This window comes from Eretmochelys imbricata, chromosome 8, assembly GCF_965152235.1.
Source record: "Eretmochelys imbricata isolate rEreImb1 chromosome 8, rEreImb1.hap1, whole genome shotgun sequence".
NCBI lineage: Eukaryota > Metazoa > Chordata > Testudines > Cheloniidae > Eretmochelys > Eretmochelys imbricata.
The window spans coordinates 39099317-39118313 of NC_135579.1; the positions used below are offsets into that span (position 1 = coordinate 39099317).

The 18997-nt window shown below is 58.1% G+C and overlaps 1 protein-coding gene across 1 annotated transcript in view; it reads right to left on the minus strand.

Moving 5' to 3' along the window:
- Nucleotides 1–144: 144 nt before the first annotated feature.
- ARAP3 (ArfGAP with RhoGAP domain, ankyrin repeat and PH domain 3) overlaps nt 145–18997 on the minus strand; it is a 55567-nt gene continuing 36714 nt past the window's right edge. Inside the window, exons 20-34 of the mRNA XM_077825006.1 lie at nt 17275–17438; nt 16472–16684; nt 15967–16072; nt 14826–14970; nt 14676–14744; nt 13395–13469; nt 10913–11027; nt 10078–10206; nt 9142–9275; nt 8505–8587; nt 8046–8081; nt 6190–6253; nt 5958–6095; nt 4303–4341; nt 145–2474 (exon numbers count right to left, since the gene is read on the minus strand). Of these exons, the coding sequence (XP_077681132.1) occupies nt 1860–2474; nt 4303–4341; nt 5958–6095; nt 6190–6253; nt 8046–8081; nt 8505–8587; nt 9142–9275; nt 10078–10206; nt 10913–11027; nt 13395–13469; nt 14676–14744; nt 14826–14970; nt 15967–16072; nt 16472–16684; nt 17275–17438 (2125 nt within the window). The 3' untranslated portion in view covers nt 145–1859. The remainder of the gene's footprint in view (nt 2475–4302; nt 4342–5957; nt 6096–6189; nt 6254–8045; nt 8082–8504; nt 8588–9141; nt 9276–10077; nt 10207–10912; nt 11028–13394; nt 13470–14675; nt 14745–14825; nt 14971–15966; nt 16073–16471; nt 16685–17274; nt 17439–18997) is intronic.

Sequence of the window (18997 nt, forward strand, 5' to 3'; positions counted from 1 at the left end):
TCCAGTTCTGGACCCCTCATACCATGGGAGGTCAATCCCTCAGTGCAGGAAACTACATGACACGTAGGCATCATGCACATGGGAACCATAAACAGCCATCGCACACCTCCCACACAGCCAGCACAAGTATTGTGCACACTCGAACCATACACAACCATTGCACACATCCTGCACGGCCGGCACAGGCACTGTGCCACAGGAACCACACACAGCCATCGCACACACCTCCCACGCAGATGTAATACACACTGGAGCCACCCAGACAGAAAGACGCACACACCTCCCACGCAGACACCCAGGCACAATACAAGTCTGCAAAAATTCGCCTCGTTCCTGTAATTTAGTTTCTGCTTTTCCCTTCTCAGTGACTTCCCTTTGCTTTGCAGAGCTGGGCTCAGGCACAATCTCCTCCTCCCGCCTCAGTTGCCCTGCCCGTGACCCAGGGCAGACTCCAGTCCCATGCCCTCCTGTGGGGGTATCGGAGCCGGCGTGTCTCCCTGCGGTGGGTGCAGTGCTCTGGTGGCAGACACTGCTCTGACTCAGTGCTCAAGGGGCAGAGCTGACTTCTGTATCCCACTAACAAGCACCTGGAGATGTCCCCCTTGCTGCCTTTAGCTGACACTACCTGGCCTAGGCAGGAGAGCTAGAGGAACCCTGGGAGGGCAGTTTGTGATGTTATTGACACAAACTGTGACCGTGTAGACCTTTGTTGCAACCAAGATCCTGATACTGTACATGATATGGCACCAAATATTGTACAAAGGTTGTCGAGTGAGGTGTCTATGTCCAGGTTATGATTTGCTGGTTATGATTATGCTGTCTGTATCATTTTTGTAGTTAAAGTTATAAGTATATGGACTTTGGGAGATGCCAATCCACATCTGAGCTTTCCTGGGAACGTTCAAACTAACATGTAAACAATGGCATCGGCCTGCAAATTGAGTCATGCATGGACATGTGACTCCAGACTCCATCTTGCTGCTGTGATTTTCCACAGTAAAAACAAAGGGGTGTCCTTCCACAGGCAGAGAATATAAAAGGCCCTGAAAACCTCTCCATCTTCTCTTCAGTCCTGCTTCTGACCTCTGGAGGAACCTTGCTACAAACCAAAGCTCTGAACAAAGGACTGAATGACCCATCCCAGCTGTGGATGCACTCCAGAGACTTGATTTGAAACTGCAGTTTATTCCATCACGGCTACAAGCCTGACCCAAGAACTTTGCCATGACTGTATGTAATTGATTTCATTTAACTAATTCTAGCTCTCATCTATATCTTTTTCCTTTTATAAATAAACCTTTAGATTTTAGATTCTAAAGGACCGGCAACAGCATGATTTGTAGGTAAGATCTGATTTGTCTATTGACATGGGTCTGGGGCTTGGTCTTTTGGGATCGACAGAACTTTTTCTTTTACTGGGATACTGGTTTTCATAACCATTTGTCCCCATAACAAGTGGTACTGGTGGTGATACTGGGAAACTGGAGTGTCTAAGAGAATTGCTTGTGTGGCTTGTGGTTAGCCAGTGGGGTAAAACCAAAGTCCTCTCTGTCTGGCTGGTTTGGTGTGCCTTAAAAGTGGAGAAACCCCAGCCTTGGGCTGTAACTGCCCTGCTCTAAGCAGTTTGTCCTGAATTGGTACTCTCAGCAGTGTCCCACCAAAGGCAGCATCGTTACACAGGGCTGGAGGCTTGAATGCTGTGTCCCATCCCGGGGTGGCTTGCTCGGCTCCTCAGGGTTGGGGGAGGCGGGGGCACAGCAGTCAGCCCTGGGAATACCAGGTGGGGAGTGAGGCAGGAGTGTCCAGAGAGGGCTCAGGTATCACAGGATGGAATCTGTGGCTGTCCCTAACACACACGGTCACGTGACCTGCTGCTCAGGCCCGTCTGCCTGGCACTCGTTCTTTTTGAGGATGATGCTGCTGAGTTCCTGAATGAGTTTCTCATTCATGGGTGATGGCAGCTGGGCACTCCTCTTCCTGGCACCATCCTGCAGGGGCTCAGGGCTGGGAGACAGCTCCAGGGGAAGGGGAAGCAGCGCAGTGTGCGGGTTCCGAGTCCAGTTCTGCTCCCTCCCCACAGCAGGCAGCGTGCGGGGCAGCTCCATGTTTCTCTCGAGCGAGGCTGTTTGGGTGGCTCTGAGCCCAGGGGACCTGTCCCACCCCGGGGCCTTTTCAGGCTCCAGGGTCAGGCCCCTTTCAAGGGAAAGTGACTTGGTGAAGTGGGCGCCAGATGCTCTCTGCTCTGGGCTGATGGGCTGGGTGGAGTGAAGTGCTGGGGGCGCAGGCTGCTCTAGGAACAGGACCGGCTTCTTGGATCTGTCCACAGCGGGCACCTGGGAGAGCTCAGCCAGGAGGCCTCCGTCCAGCCCCAGCGGGGCCAGCACTGGGAAGTCGCCCACCTCCTCGTAGACAGGCTCCGTGTCCGCTGCCTCCTCCTGCTGCTCCTCTACCGAGTCCTGGTGCAGCTTCATGGGCTGAGCGAGGGCCAAGGAGAGAGAGGGGAGAGGGCTGGGAACCGTGCCCCATGCTTCCTGGGTGAGTCCCCTGCAGTACCCAGCCCTGCCCGGGGCCAAGCAGCAGGGGGCCCAGACCCAGGGAACACTGCGCAGGACTGATCCCTTCCCACACGGGCTGGGGGGCAGAGAGAGAGGGCAAGTACCTACAGACCCTCACTGCGCACCAAGCACAGGAGCAGCAGGTGCTGCCAGGGAGAGGGGGCAGGGCCTTTCTGGGATGTCTGCCAGCAGGGGGGCAGGGGGGAGGTGTGAGCCCCTGGTTGCTGCCCCTGCTTCAGGGGGAGCTGCTGGATCCAAGAGGCTCCTGTGCCTGACTCATATCAGGGGGTCTAGCCTCCCCCAGGCCTGGGCTGGCCCTAGACAGGAGGGGCTTCTGCTGCCACTCTGGGGCCTTCTCAGCCACCAGCTTTGCCTGAGACAAGGCTGGGAGCAGCCAGGGGCTAGGACAAAGGGTGTGCCAGCTGCATCCTCCTCTGCCCCGCCTGACACCACCCTCAGTGCCTGCCCAGCCAGACTTTGCCTGGGTGAAAGGGGTCCGTGGCCAGGCACCCAGAGCAGGGCCTAGACCAAGCCTGAGCTGGAGTGATCAGCTGGATGGATATATTCTGTCCCTGACCTAGGCCCACTGGCTGAGAGTGCTCCCGTTTGTACCCACAGCTGGAGCTGTGCCACCAGGGGCAGCGACCCCAGAGCAGGGGGCAGGATGACAGCAGCCCAGGAACCTGGGGTACAATACGCAGGATGTGCAAGCTAATGCTACCCCTCCCCCCTCCCAGCATGGCTGCTGTCCCCCACTGACTTGTTCCCTGGGCTGGCTTTCAAGGCAGAGGCAGCTGGTAGAGCTTCTGCATCACAGCTCCTGGTGCAGCACAGACCCTATTCAGCACCAACTGGAGCCATTCTGAGTGCCAGGCCCTGCCTCTCCCAGCCCAACTCGGCCACGCTGCCTCCACCCCCCAGCTCCTTCCCAACTTGTCGGGAGACTCCAGTGTGTGGTCGAGACAGAGCACAAAGCCATGCATAACCACCCCCCCATGCCAGTTCTAGCCACCCGCGTGTGGAAGGAGCATGCCGCTCAGACTCCCCTGGCAGCCCTGGGCTGGCAAGATGGGGCCAGCTGACTCCAAACACATGGGGGTAAAGGGGGATGAAAACAGTCCTTTCCTGCTGACACCCCAGATGTGCCCTTGGGGCAACCTGACCTGAGCAGTGACATCACAGCACAGAGCACCTATGGGGCTCTCAGCAACAGCAGGGAGCGTTGGAACGATGTTAACACCTGCCTGGCACTCGCTGGATGGGGCTGCATCACCCATCTCTGGGCTGGGATGCGGCAGCTGTTGGACAGCACATGGTAACAGCCATTTGGGGCAGCAAAGAAAGGGGACTCCCATGCCCAACTGAAGGGGCAGAGGAATCTAGGGAGGCCAAGTGGACTGACTCAGATTCGAATTTGGCCAGGACACCAAAGCTTGAGAGAAAGGGCCTGGGATCTCTAAGGAGTGCAAGTGGCTAGGACCTCCGCTTCCCAGTCCATGCTCCTCAGAGCTAGGTTCCCAGCCCATGCACAGCCTCCGGGCATGGCACTGCACTGGCCATGCCTGGGTCGGCACTGCCAGGAAAGCAGATTGCCCATGGGGTGTAAGCTGAGGCCCTGCAGTGCAATGGAAGCACTGTGACTGCAGCTAATCCAGAGCTCCCCGGGCTACCCTGGGCATGGCACAGCACAGCAAGGCACAAAGCAAGGCACCCTGCGGAAACATGCAGCCCACATGCAGATACTTACAAAGAACATAGACAAAGTCCTTCGCGTATGCAGGCGGCGCTAGAAACAGAGGGAGACGGGGAGAGTAAGCGACTGCCAGTGCAGAGGGGTTGGGCTGCAGGAAAGGGGAAAGCAAACCCCTCACGTGGGGCCAGGCAGGACACACTGCTACGCACAGGGGTGCACGGCTCACTGTGCAGCAGGGCTGGGACCTCTGCACAGACACAGCCTCACCCACAGGCACAGACACAGCCCTGGGGGCAGTCCCCCCCTGCAGACACAGCCCTGCAGGCAGCCCCCGCAGAAGCGCCCCCAACCACAGACCTGGCCCCCACTCACTCTATCCCCCCATCCCTCTGTCGCTCACTCTCCCCACCCTCACTCTCTTGCTCGTTTTCAGCGGGCTGGCTCAGGGGGTTGGGGTGCGGGAGGACATGAGGGCTCCAGCTGGGCGTGTGGGCTCTGGGGTGGGGCCAGAAATGAGGAGTTCTGGGTGCAAGAAGGGGCTCGAGGCTGAGGCAGTGGGTTGGAATGCAAGAGGGGGTGAGGGCTCCGGCGTGGGGCCAGGGATGAGGGGTTTGGGGTGCAGGACGGGGCTCCCAGATGGCGGGCGGAGCCAGATGGGGGGTGGAGCCGAGGGGGTTTAGAGTACGGGAGGGGGCTCTGAGTGAGGCAAGGGGTTGGGGTGTGGGAGGAGGTATGGGCTCTGGGCTGGGGGTGTGGGCTCTGGGGTGGGGCCAGAAATGAGGGGCTCAGGGTGTGGGAGGGTACTTCGGGCTGGGGCAGGGGGTTGGAGAGCAGAGGGGGGTTGAGGGCTCTGGCTGGGGATGTGGGCTCTGGGGGGGAGGGGCTGGGGATGAGAGGTTTGGGGTGCAGGAGGGTGCTCCGGGCTGGGACTAAGGGGTTTGGGGTGCGGGGTGGGGAGTGAGGGCTGCAGCTGGGGGTGTAGGTTCGGGGGCAGGGCTGGAGATGAGGGGAAGAGGGGGAACAGGGCTGGGGCTGGGGCAGGGGCAGGGGGTTGGGGCCTGGGACGGGGTCAGGGGTGCAAGCTCCAGGCAGCGCTTACCTCAAGCAGCTCCCGGAAGCAGCAGCATGTCCCCCGTCCCGCTTCTATGTGGAGGTGTGGCCAGGCAGGGGGGGACACAGGGGGGACATGCTGGCTACTTCCCAGGAGCTGCATGGCATGGACGCTAGCAGGGAGCCTGCCAGCCCCGCTGTGCAGCGCCACCAACCGGACAGTCAACGGCCCGGTCAGCAGTGCTGATCGGAATCACCTGGATCCCTTTTTGACTGGGCATTCTGGTCGAAAACCAGATACCTGGTCACCATAGCCGCCCTCCCCCCACAGATGCGGTCTCGCAGGCAGCCTCCCCCCACACTCCGCGAAGACGTGGCCCCACCCACAGACACGGACTCGCCAATAGCAACCCCCCCATGCAGATGCGGCCCCGTCTGCAAACACAGCCCCACCCACACCCTGTCCAGCCCCAGCCCCACTCACACCCAGATCACCCCCTGCCCAGCCCAGCCCAGCTCTCACAGCCGCAGCACAGAGAGGCAGCCCTGCACGACGGACACAGACTGCAGCACCCCTGCATGTTTCACTGGTTCTCCCCTGAGGCTGTCTGGAGCTGGGTGGGGGTGTTTGGAGGTGGCGGGTGCTGGCGCTCTCTTACCAGGGTCTGGTTGGCAGAGAGCATGGTGGCATCTGTATTGTCTCCCCGCAGAGGGATCAGGGGCATGGTGCCAAACTTCTGCTTGGCGAGGTCAGAGGAGGAGCGCCGCCGCATGATCACTGGGCGCAGGTCGTCGTGCTGCATGAGAGTGCCAACAAGTCACTGCTTGGTGTTCCCAGCCCCCACCCTGTCCTAGGCCCACTACATGCCTGGCACACCGGCTCTCACCCACCTGAGCCTTCAGAATGCTTGTGGTCCAGTCCCACAGCTCGGCCTGCCCCATGCACGCCAGGTACCTGCAGAGCCAGAGGAGACACTGGCTAGATATTGGGGACCTGGCACCTGCTGCTATCCACAGAGAGAGGTGCTACCCCAGGGCAGCTCGCTGTGATGGCATCAGCCAGCTGCAGGGCTCTGCCCGCCTGGCTCTCAGCTCCCCCAGGGGCTGCCTGAAGATGGGAAGTTCCTCACACAGGGGCCGGGGGCTGGGAGCCCAGCAGGGATCAGCTCACCCCACAGCCCGGGGATCTCTAACTAGCACCAATGCCAGCACCGCCTCCCTTTAGTGCTGAGAACTTTGTGCACAGTCACAATCCCCAGTGTTGTGGCTCCCCCAGTGCACGGCACGGGCATGTGAGGGGAGACAGCTGGCAGCCCAGCCCTGCCCCCCAGACTCTCTGGCTGTGGGGAAGTTACCATTCTCAGCCTTCATGCTGCACAGCCACAGGGGTCACATGCACTGAAGGGGAAAGAAAAAGGAAGTGGCTTGGCTGGTGTCACACAGCCTGCTTGTATCATCCCTAGCAGTACTGCCAGCTACCAGCCCCGAGCTGGACCGGGCCGTTGGGACTGCTGGCTGCTCAGCACCGCTCCAGCAGAGCACAGGGGCAGGGACAGCGCTCTGGGGGCTGGCAGTAGGGGCAAGGGTGCACAGCTGACCTAGGGATACCGTGTAGAGCAGTGTGCGATGCAATGAGCTCATGGAGGTAGTGGGAACATGCCATCAGGACCACGCGCCCTGGCAGGCTCACTGGGTGGGGACCCAGACTGTGAGAAAAGACCAGGGGATGGACAAGCATCTGGCCCATCACAGGGGATGGGCTGGAGCCAGCAGACTCTAGACTGGAACCAGGGGTGCGGGAGGCCACGTGCTGGGCGGTCTTAAAGGTGCAGTGCATGGTGGGCCCTAGAGCCCCAGAGCAAGTCTGGAGAGTCTGGAAAAATCAAGTGGGGTGAAATCAAGCAGTGAATTCAGGGACAGAGGCCGGTGCACACACGTGTGTATGCAGCACAGGGAGCAGGGGCCAGGGGGGGAGAGTGGAGGGCAGGGAGCAGGCAGTGTCCATGCTGCTGATGCTCTGAAGTCTGTGCCCCCAGGATGGGCAGCTAGTGGCTCTGGCAGAACCTGGCTGCCCATGCAGTCAGTCAGGGCTTGCTTATTTCCAGGCTCAGTAGGTGTGCTGAAGGCCCCGTGCCCAGCTGGGGCCAGGGAAATCAGCAAACAGAGGGTGTAAGTGCACGCATACACACAAACAAAAGATGTCTGCGCACACAAGCAGGGGTTGTGCACGCACATAGACACACACAGGGCATCACACACAAAGGATGTATGTGCACACAGAGCACATGCGCACAGGGTACACGCACAGAGGGCACGTGCGCACACACACACACGTGCAGGTGCAGCAGAATTTTTGAAGCAGAGACACAATTTGCTTTCCCATTTTCGGGGGTCTATGCAACTTCCCTGCCAAGGTCCCTCTGCTTCTGCTCCAACAGCTGGGGCTGCCAGCCCAGCCTGCAGCCTCAATAACCACTGGGGCCTGGTGAGAGCCAGACACTCCCACTGCCGCACCCTCTAAGTGCCCAAGCCTGGCCTGTGCTGTGACTCCATGTCACTGCACCCCTGCCTGGGTGCTCTCAGCTTCCAGCTCCCCAAGTCAGATTCCTGACCCCTAGTTGCCAGGGCTGGGGGAAGGGGGATCCCGATGGCCTGACTAGAGCTGGGGATGCCGAGCAGCAGGCCATGGCTACAGGGACCCTGGCGTCCTGCGTCCCTGGGGAGAGGGGACCCCACGAGATACTCACAGCTGCTGCTTGTCCAGGATCAGAGTGAATCCCCACCTAGAGCAGACGGACACAAGGCACAGTCAGGCCAGGGCAGGCACTAGAGCCAGAGCTCAGTTGTGGGGCGGGGTTTGAACTGGGGGTTGCAGTGTCTGAGCTGGGGCAGACTGGCAGGTCCCTACCAGGTTGGTTCTGGAGCTGAGGCTTGGGGCACTGCAGCTGGGCGATGGGATTAGAGCTCGCCTAGCACAAGGGGGGTTGAATCAGGGCTCCACCTGGTGGAGGTCACGCCCTGAGCTGTAGGACAAGTCTGGGGTAGGGTTAGGGGTAGCGCCAGGCAAACGGGCCCAGGAAGTGGGGGTGCTGGCAGAGGCTAGGCACAGTGCTGGGGCTGGCTCTGGGCAGAGGGTGCGGGGAGGTTACCGTCAGGGCAGGTGTTACCGCTCAAAAGGCTCCTGCACCCTGGAGCCCAACTCTTACTGGGACGGCGGCTTCAGCTTCTTCCGAATCCCCATGTAAACCTTGGCCATGTCGAGGGGCCACTCCCGCTCCGGCCGGGCACTCTGGGAAGCGAGAGCCAGACAGACAATCAGCCCTGCCCATGGACACTCCCCATCCCCCCAGCCCTGCCCTGCCCTCCCCTTTCTGCCAGCTCCCCTCCCCCAGCCCTGCACTCCACTCTCTGCCAGCACCCCTCCCACACTAGCCCAGCCCTTCCAGCCTTGCTGGCACCCCTCTCTTCCTCTCTCTGAGGCCTCCTATCCGCACCTGCCCCAGGGATGTGACAGGGCTCCCCACCCTGCACAGAGGGAAAGGGCCCCAAGACTTGGGGTGTGTGAGGGGCACAGAGAAAATCCAGAACCTTCCCCTGACACGAGCTGGTCGAACGGCCGCCCCTCAGAGCCTGGTCTGGCAGCCCCTCCCCCCGGACTGCACGCCCCATTCCTGTGGCTGGAGGCAGGGCAGGCGTTGGCCTGGCTGCCCAATCTCTGGGAGAGCTTTCCACCACAGGAGAGGGGGGGCCCTGATCCCAGGGGCCGTGGCAGGCCCGCTCCCAGCCCAACACTGACCATGTGTCTGGGCTGCCCCGGAGGGCCAGGTCTGGGTACTGCTTTACCCTTTTCTCCTTCAGCAGCAGCAGCTTGTGATCCTGGATGACGAAGTATCGCTCCTGAAACTTGCAGCCCAGGAGTTTGGGGGGCTCCTCCCGACACTTCAGCACCCCACACTTGGGGCTCTTGCGCTTGGCACCTGCATGAAAGGGGAGAACAAGGGGGTGAGGAATATCCTGGGCACCCAGAGAGAGGGCCTGGGCAGGGCAGGAGCAGGCTGGGGATGGGGATTAGGAGCGCAAGGGGTTGGGGGGGGTGTCAGACAATAGTGGGGGGCAAACAGTAGGAGCGGGGGGGGGGTGTCAGACAATAGGAGCAGAGGCTGGGGGAAGGGGGATCCCGAAGCCCTGGGATCAAGGCCCCCCTCGCCCTGGCTCTGTCCCCCTGGTTTCCCTGCGGGAGTCGCTGGTTCACAGCCCTGGCTGGCTCTGAGCGTCACTAACAGTACAAGTCTCTTTTCACCTCCAGGGTGTGAGGACTGGCCCAGCCTGGGGCTGTGGCATCACAGCTCACTCAGCGGCCTGTGCACTCCCAGCCTGCAGCCTAAGTCACACAACAGGCACCGACTGCCCCCCTGCAGGCAGCCTCAGCACAGGCCACAGACTGTGCGGGCCATGGGGACCAGCCAGTGCCACTGTTCTGGGTCCCATGGCTGGGCTGGGCCAAGCCAGGGCCAAGGGTCAGAGCCATGGGCAAGGAAGGGCCTGACAGAGGCCGCAGGGGGATCTGTGGCCAAGCCGGGCTGGGGCCATGGTCAGGGGAAGCTGGGGCCAGGGCCAGAGCCGGACTGGGGCCATGGGCAGGGGGAGCTGGGGCCAGGGCTGGACTGGAGCCATGGGCAGCAGGAGCTGGCCTTGCTGCATGTGCTGCACTCTATTCTGCAGGAATGGCCATGGGCTCATGCAGGGCCTTGCAGCCCAGCCATGGCAGGTGGCGCTTACCTGTGAAGAGACAGCTGCCTTCTCCAATGGGAACCTTCCTCACCAACAGGTAGGCGGTACTGGGCTCAGGCAGCTTACACCACTGCAGAGCCTGCTCCAGGACCTTCTCCTTGGGGTGTAGGGGGCGCTCTAGGGAGAGGAAAGGAGGCCGTTTGCACCCCGGGCAGCAGAGGAACTGCCCTGGGCCCTGAGGCCAGGGAGGGTCCAGCTCCCTCAGCAGGGCCAGGCCCACCACAGCTCAGACAGGGCCGGTGCTGCCCTGCTGTGCCAGGGTGCGGGGCTGTCAGAAGGCGTGGGCACCCCCTGCCTCCACAGCATCTGGGGCTGTGTAGGCAGGGAGAGGGGATCCAAAGTGTGAGCACTGCATGGATGGAATGGTCCAACCTTCCTCCCCCCACAGCCCTATGGGCCTCCGCCCAGCATCCGCCCCGAATGGTAAACGACCACCCCCATTCCCATGGAGAAGTGCTGTCCCCATTCAGCCCCCACTCCAATAACGAAAGGCCATTCCCATCCCTCCCCGTCTCCACCGCCACTCACCCAGCCCCTGCCCCCATGGTGAGGTGCCACCCCCACTACTCACCTGGCCCCCCATCCTAATAGATAGATAACACTCCCATCACCCAGCCAGCCCCCTAATGGAGAAGCACCCCTGTCACTCAGCCAGCCCCTACCCCCAATGGAGAGATGCCCCCGTCACCCAGCCAACCCCCAGCCCTCCCAGTGGAGAAGCACCCCCATTACTCAGCTAGTCCCCGCTCCCCCAGTGGAGAAATGCCCCTGTCACCCAGCCATCCCCCAGCCCCCACAGTGGAGAGGAGCCTCCGTCACTCACCCAGCTCCCCATTCTCCAGGGCCTCGAAGGTCAGCCAGATGTCCAGGCTCGCTGACACGTTGCGCATCTCCAGTACCTGATTGGTCAGCTCCTCCGCCGTCATGGTAGGCGACACCTATGGGGAGCGCAGAGATCAGCTCGTGCCCAGTCTCCACCCCAGGCCAAGGACTGGCCTGAGCCCTCTAGGCACCACCGAGTCTGTTGGCAACAGGATGGGAATTAGCAAGAGAGAGGCATGCCCAGGCGGACCCTGGACTTCAGAAAAGCAGACTTTGACTCCCTCAGGGAACTGATGGGCAGGATCCCCTGGGAGAATAACATGAGGGGGAAAGGAGTCCAGGAGAACTGTCTGTATTTTAAAGAATCCTTACTGAGGTTGCAGGAACAAACCATCCCGATGTGTAGAAAGAATAGTAAATACGGCAGGTGACCAGCTTGGCTTAACAGTGAAATCCTCACGGATCTTAAACACAAAAAAGAAGCTTACAAGAAGTGGAAGCTTGGACAAATGACTAGGGAGGAGTATAAAAATATTGCTCAGGCATGCAGGAGTGAAATCAGGAAGGCCAAATCACACTTGGAGTTGCAGCTTGTTAAGGGTAACAAGAAGGGTTTCTACAGGTATGTTAGCAACAAGAAGGTGGTCAGGGAAAGTGTGGGACCCTTACTGAATGAGGGAGGCAACCTAGTGACAGAGGATGTGGAAAAAGCTAATGTACTCAATGCTTTTTTTGTCTCTGTCTTCACGAACAAGGTCAGCTCCCAGACTACTGCACTGGGCAGCACAGTATGGGGAGGAGGTGACCAGCCCTCTGTGGAGAAAGAAGTGGTTCAGGACTATTTAGAAAAGCTGGACGAGCACAAGTCCATGGGGCTAGATGCGCTGCATCCGAGAGTGCTAAAGGAGTTGGCGGATGTGAGTGCAGAGCCATTGGCCATTATCTTTGAAAACTCATAGCGATCGGGGGAGATCTCGGATGACTGGAAAAAGGCTAACGTAGTGCCCATCTTTAAAAAAGGGAAGGAGGAGGATCCGGGGAACTACAGGCCAGTCAGCCTCACCTCAGTCCCTGGAAAAATCGTGGAGCAAGTCCTCAAGGAATCAATTTTGAAGCACTTCGAGGAGAGGAAAGTGATCAGGAACAGCCAGCGTGGATTCACCAAGGGCAAGTCATGCCTGACTAATCTAATTGCCTTCTGTGATGAGATAACTGGCTCTGTGGATATGTTATTCCTTGACTTTAGCAAAGCTTTCGATACGGTCTCCCACAGTATTCTTGCCAGCAATTTAAAGAAGTATGGGCTGGATGAATGGACTATAAGGTGGATAGAAAGCTGGCTAGATCGTCTCAATGGGTCGTGATCAATGGCTCCATGTCTAGTTGGCAGCCAGTATCAAGCGGAATGCCACAAGGGTCAGTCCTGGGGCCGGTTTTGTTCAATATCTTCATTAATGATCTGGAGGATGGCTGGATTGCACCCTCAGCAAGTTTGCAGATGACACTAAACTGGGAAGAGTGGTAGATACGCTGGCGGGTAGGGATAGGATAGAGGGACCTAGACAAATTAGAGAATTGGGCCAAAAGAAATCTGATGAGGTTCAACAAGGACAAGTGCAGAGTCCTGCACTTAGGATGGAAGAATCCCATGCACTGCTACAGACTAGGGACCGAATGGCTCGGCAGCCATTCTGCAGAAAAGGACTGACGGGTTACAGTGGACGGGAAGCTGGATAGGAGTCAACAGTGTGCCCTTGTTGCCAAGAAGGCTAACAGCATTTTGGGCTATATAAGTATGAGCATTGCCAGCAGATTTGGCACTGGTGAGACCTCATCTAGAGAACTGTGTCCAGTTTTGGGCCCCACACTACAAGAAGGATGTGGAAAAATTGGAAAGTGTCCAGCGAAGGGCAACAAAAATTATTAGGGGGCTGGAACACATGACTTATGAGGAGAGGCTGAGGGAACTGGGATTATTTAGTATGCAGAAGAGAAAAATCAGGGAGTTTGATAGCTGCTTTCAACTACATGAAAGGGGGTTCCAAAGAGGATGGTCTAGACTGTTCTCACTGGTAGCAGATGACAGAACAAGGAGCAATGGTCTCAAGTTGCAGTGGGGGAGGTTTAGGTTGGATATTAGGACACACTATTTCACTAGGAGGGTAGTGAAGCACTGGAATGCGTTACCTAACGAGGTGGTGGAATCTCCTTCCTTAGGAGTTTTTAAGGTCAGACTTGACAAAGCCCTGGCTGGGATGATTTAGTTGGGGATTGGTCCTGCTTTGAGCAGGGGGTCGGACTAGATGACCTCCTGAGTCCTTTCCAACCCTGATATTCTATGATTTTATGATCTCCGAACCCTGCAGGGCAGCTCCGGCCCCCTGAAGGTTCCCTCCCAGCGGACAGCGAGGCCGGGACACTGAGGGTGCGCGATGCAGCTGCCCTGCCTGAGCCATGGCTGCAGCCAAGACATACTCACTCACCTTCAGGGTGACACAGCAGTCGGGCAGCTTCTGCTCCAGGTAAACCTCAATGATGAGATCTCCAGCCTGAGAGAGCTGCGGGGAGAGACGGCAGAGGGTGGGCAAAGCCTGGGCCAAGTGCTGGACTGGGAGGCTGGCATCGGTGCGGCTGAGCCAGCAGCTCACAGCATCTGCCTGCAGGGAGCTGAGGAAGGGGCTGCTTGCGTCCAGAGTGGCTGCATGCTGTGACCGGTGCCGGGGGTGAGAAGGGTGGGGGTTACAGAGCAGGTTGGGGGCCCCACCCACCTGGGAGAGGGACCAGGAGAGCGAGGGCCTGGGGCAGGGCGATGGGGGGAGGCAGGGCCCTTTCCTGTTCCTGGGGAGGCCTCGTAAGAGATTATCTCATTGCAGAGCGAACACAGGGCCCATTGTGTGGCTAGGGCAGCCCATGCTGGAGCTGGGATCCATGCAGGGACAGCAGGACTTGCAGCTAGGGCAGGGGTGGGCAAAATTTTTGGGCCAAGGGCCACATCTGGGTGGGGAAATTGTATGCAGGGCCGGGGCAGGGGGTGGGCATGCGGGAGGGAGTGCGGGGTGTGGGAGGGGGTGCAGTGTGCAGGAACGGGCTCAGGGCAAGGGATTGGGGCAGAGGAGGAGTGGGGTGTATGAGGGGACTCAGGGAAGGGGGTTGGGGTGCAGGAGAGGTGCAGAGTGCAGGATGGGGCTCAGGGCAGGGGTGTAGGAGGGGTGCAGACTGTGGGAGGGAGCTCAGGGCAGGGGGTTGGGTGAAGGAGGGGGGTGGGGTGCAACAGGGGGCTCAGGGCAGGGAGTTGGGCTGCAGGAGGGGTTCGGGCTCCAGCTTAAAGCGGCTTCGGGGTGGCAGCGGTGTGCACCGGGGCCAGGGCAGGCTCCCTGCATGCCTGCCCTGGCCCCATGCCACGCTGCTCCGGGAAGCAGCCCCCTCTCAGAAGCGGCCGGCACTGCGTGGCAAGGGCAACGCACAGAGCCCTCTGCCCTACCTCCTCCAAACCGCAGGGACGTGGTGCTGGCCAATTCTGAGAGTGGCGCGGGGCTTGCGGCACCACGGGGGGCAATCCCATGGGCCGGATCCAAAGTCCTGAGGGGCCGGATCCCGCCTGCGGGCCGTAGTTTGCCCACCCCTGAGCTAGGGGCCTGTGCTGGGCTGCTCTCCAGCTGTCTGCCTCCACCATGGAAGCTCACCGATGTCCATGGGCCCAGGCAGAGGCCGATGGACAAATCAGCAGGAGGATCCAAGATATGGGGAGTGCATGGAGTGAGTACCTGCACATCCCTCCAGGTGGTGATGAGGCTGTTCTCTAGATCCATCTGCAACACCTGGTCCTCGTCAATCTAGCGGGCAAGAGAAGGGACGTGAGGTGCAGGAGGGAGAGGAGACAGTCCTGGGGGAGGCAGGGTGAGTGGGGGGCTTACGTTGAAAATGCGGACATAGTTGTCAATCAGGTCCTCCATCACCTTGACCTCATCCCCTTTGCCATCTGTCTGGAAAAGGCTGGGAGCAAAGAGCAGTGACAGGTTCTTGGTGTTCATCTGATTGAAGTCAGCACATTTCTGCACGCTGCAAGCCGGGGCAGAGAGAGAGAGAGAGAGAGAGATTTCTGAGCGTGTGCCCAGCAGCCCCAGCATGGGATGAGGCTGGGCCGTTCAGGACCACGCACCCAGCTGCTGGAGTCAGGCAGAACTTCTTGTTCTAAACCTTTTTCTAACTTCCATGAAAAAAAAAGGTCACAGGGTTATGAAATTTTCCACTTTTCTCATCAAAACATAAAACTAAAAACTTTAATTTCAACACTTTGAATGTCAAGTTTTTGGCCTTTTGTTCCCCCTTTTGGTCACTGAATGCACTTGAACATGCAATGGCCTCAGAGTGGGTTTCCCCTACTTCGTCCAATTTCTCTCTGTGTTCATTGTAACATTTCCACCTTGAGAAAAGTCACATAGCAGCAAAGGGCAGAATTGACTGGTATCTGGCTGCTCCGTGATTCCTCTGGCATCAGGAAAGTTTTGAAAAGTTACAAAGTAATAAAAGGAAGATGGAAAGAAGATGAAAGTGTGAAGCCCAAACTGTGGGACATCCACCATTTTCTGGCAAAATGGAACCAGAAGATAACAACTGGGGAGACAGGAGGAAAAAACCTCACGAAGATTACAGAATGCTAACCCTGTAAACTGGTCTGTGCCGACCTCTGAGAAATGCAGACAAGTCACCTTCATTTGCACAATTGCTTGCCATTTTTTGCTGCCAGAGGGAAGGCCTAGCCCCATGCTTACTGCATGGTCCTCCCAGCCTTTCTATACGGCTCAGAGACAGGGGGGCGTCCCAGGGCCATTTGTCAAACTCTATCCCTGGATCACCCCCCGCTGGCACTGGCCTCTCCGTATCCCCGGGGGACCCAGAGACCCTGAAGCTGAGTGGGAAGTGAAGGGGGCAGACAGTGGACACAGCATGTCTGGACTAAACCATGTCAGCTGGTGACGCTCCCCCGATTTCCTGGACCATGCTGTTCCCTGAAGAAGTGACATATGCACACTGCTCAAGGAGGGACAGACTGACCGGTAGAGGTGACCAATCAGAGCAGCCAGTGTCCTGCGGTTGAGGCGGGGCAGGCGGTTGATCAACTCCTTGTAGCGCTCCAGCCGTTGGGACTTCAGGGCTATTGCTGGAGGAAGCAGACCGTCACAAACACAACACTGCGCAAAGGCACAACTACCATCACCAGGCATGAGCCGCTAGCCCCAGGCCATGCACGGACTGGCAGGGAGCTGTGCCCCAACTTACCCACACTCACACCAATCACCCAGCCCCTCGTGGGGCCAGTGCTCCAGGTCAGACTGGCATGATTCCCACCCTCTGTGCATTGGTGCAAATGATGGAGCCAGGGGCAGGGGAGAATGGGGCCCAGAGCGCCCCGCACCAGCGGAGCTCAGCACTGGGCTGGCCTAGGTCTGTTCCTGGCATGTGGTTGGTGGCAGGGGAAGGGGCATCAGGGTGAGAGGGATCCCAAGGCAGAGAACAGCTGCTGCATGGTAAGGGTGGGGGACAGCAAGGAGATGAGTACCCGCAGCCTCCTTCCACTGCGGGTGCAGCTCTGAGGTGAAGACAGGGTCCTCGAGCTCCCGGAAGAATCTCTTCAGCACGTCGGTCACATCCTCGATGAAGTTGTCACTGATGCGCAGCTTGACGTTGCGGGCATCCCTGCGGAACTGCTCCATCAGCACCTTGATCCGGGACTTGGCCCCATTCTTCCGGTAAATGCCTTCATGTCGCAGCCCTGCGGGCAGAGCAAGAGAGAGACCATGTCATGGGAGAAGCGTGCTAAAGGGGGAGCCCGGATCAGCACCACCAATGCAGGGGTGGCGCAGGTAGCGGACTAATGGGAAGCCCAGAGTGTGCCCTCCCAGCTCTAGATCACTCAGTGTGTGTGTGCTGTGGTTGGGGGTGGTAAGCAGGTAGATCATAGAGTGCCCTCCAAGGCCCAGATCAGTGTGTGTGTGTGGGAACTCAGAGTGTACCCTTGCAGGCCCTGATCAGTGTGTGTAGATCGGTGTGTATCCTCGCAGGGCCAGATCAGTGTGTTTGTGGGGGTCGGGGGTAGCTCAGAGTGTACCCTCACAGGCCCTGATCAGTGTGTGTGTGGGGGGGTAGGAAATGGGGGGAGGTAGATGGGAGTATGCCCTTGCAGCCTGCTCCCAGTGGGTGCCCCATGCCAACTTGGGAGATGCCTGACGGACAAGTGGCAGCTCTGCACTCCCCCCTGAGGTGATGCCACCTGCCTCACAGGAGAACGCGGCACAGGGCTCCTGGCAGCACTGCCAGTACCCAACAGGAGGTGCCAGGCCATCCCTGAGCAGAGGGGCTCACCGTATTGGGTGATGAAGGCAATGCAGCTGTCCACGAGGATGGGGATGTCGCTCCTGCTGAGCTGCTGGTCGCGCAGGGCGTTGCCCCGTCCCCCTGCCGAGGCCTGGATGTCCGTGCACCATGCTGCAAAGTCCATCCGCGACACCCCCTGCAGGTAAAAGGTCCTGAGGACAGGTGTGACGTTATTAATATAACCTGTGACCGCATAGATCATTGGTGCAACCACTGTTATATATTTACAGCAAATATTGTACAAAGGTGTCTATGGAAAGATTATGATTTGCTAATTATGATTATGCTACCTGTAGGTGTGTCTCATTTTTGTAGTTGAAGTTATGAATATTGGCTATGTACTTGTCTATCAGTGTGTTTTGATTCTGAAGTAGCCTTAGTAAAGCATTTGGCCAGCTTCTTGAGAAAGGAATTTGCAAATTAAATGTCCAATCAAGAAACACTTAACTGACAATGGGCCTTGGAAGACTCCAATCCCCATAAAAAGTCTTCCTGGGGACGTTCAAGATAGCATGTGAGCAATGGCTGCCGCCTCTAAAGAACTGAGTCATACATGGATATGTGACTTGCCCATGTGACTCCAAACTCCATTTTGCTGTAATTTTCCACAGCAAGAACAAAGAGGTGTTCTTACACCTGGAAGAGACTAAAAAAGGCAGCTGCCTCATCTCCATTGTGTCTTCAATCCTGCTTCTTACCTCTGTAGGGCCTTCGCTACAAACTGAAGCTCTGAACAAAGGACTGAATGACCCATCCCAGCTGTGGATGTACTCCAGAGACTTGATTTGAACCTGCAGTTTATTCTATCACTGCTGCAAGCCTGAACCAAGAACTTTGCCATGACTGTATGTAATTGATTCCATTTAACCAATTCTAGCTCTCATCTATATTTCTTTCTTTTTATAAATAAACGTTTAGATTTAGATTCTATAGGACTGGCAACAGCGTGATTTGTGGGTAAGATCTGATTTGTATATTGAGCTGGGTCTGGGGCTTGGTCCTTTGGGATCGGGAAAACCTTTTACCTTTTACTGAGGTATTGCTTTTCATAACCATTTGTCCCCATAACGAGTGGCACTCGTGGTGATACTAGGAAACTGGAGTGTCTAAGGGAATTGCTTGTGTGACTTGTGGTTAGCCAGTGGGGTAAAACCAAAGTCCTCTCTCTTTGGCTGGTTTGGTTTGCCTTGGTGTGCAAAGGAACCCCAGCCTTGGGCTGTTACTGCCCTGCTTTAAGCAATTTGTCCTGAATTGGCACTCTCAGTTGGGTCCCACCAAAGCCAGCATCGTTACAACAGGGCAGAGAGCGGGAGGTGAAACACAGCTGGGTACACAGCACAGGGCCTGACTCCCACAGCATCCCCAGCTCCCTTCCTGCCCCCAGCATGCCCCATTGCCCGGTGCAGGCACAGGAGAGCTGGCTGGCCCAGGAGCCTGGCTCCTCCGCCAGACACAGACCTGTCCATAGGCACTGCCCCCGCCCAAGCCTCAGGGGGCAGGGCAGACATTTAGGGGAGACCCGGGGGGCGTAGCTTAGAGCGTAGCCTCCTAGGCCCACATCAGCTAATCCCAGTGGGGTTAAGAGCAATGTGGGGAATTAGACAAAAGGAAAATCTAGGCTGAGTCTCAGGGTGCCCCCCCGTGGTGACGGGCCCCACTGCGTGGCTGTTCAGCCTGCGCTGGCCCAGCAAACACAGCACTGCTCCCGTCC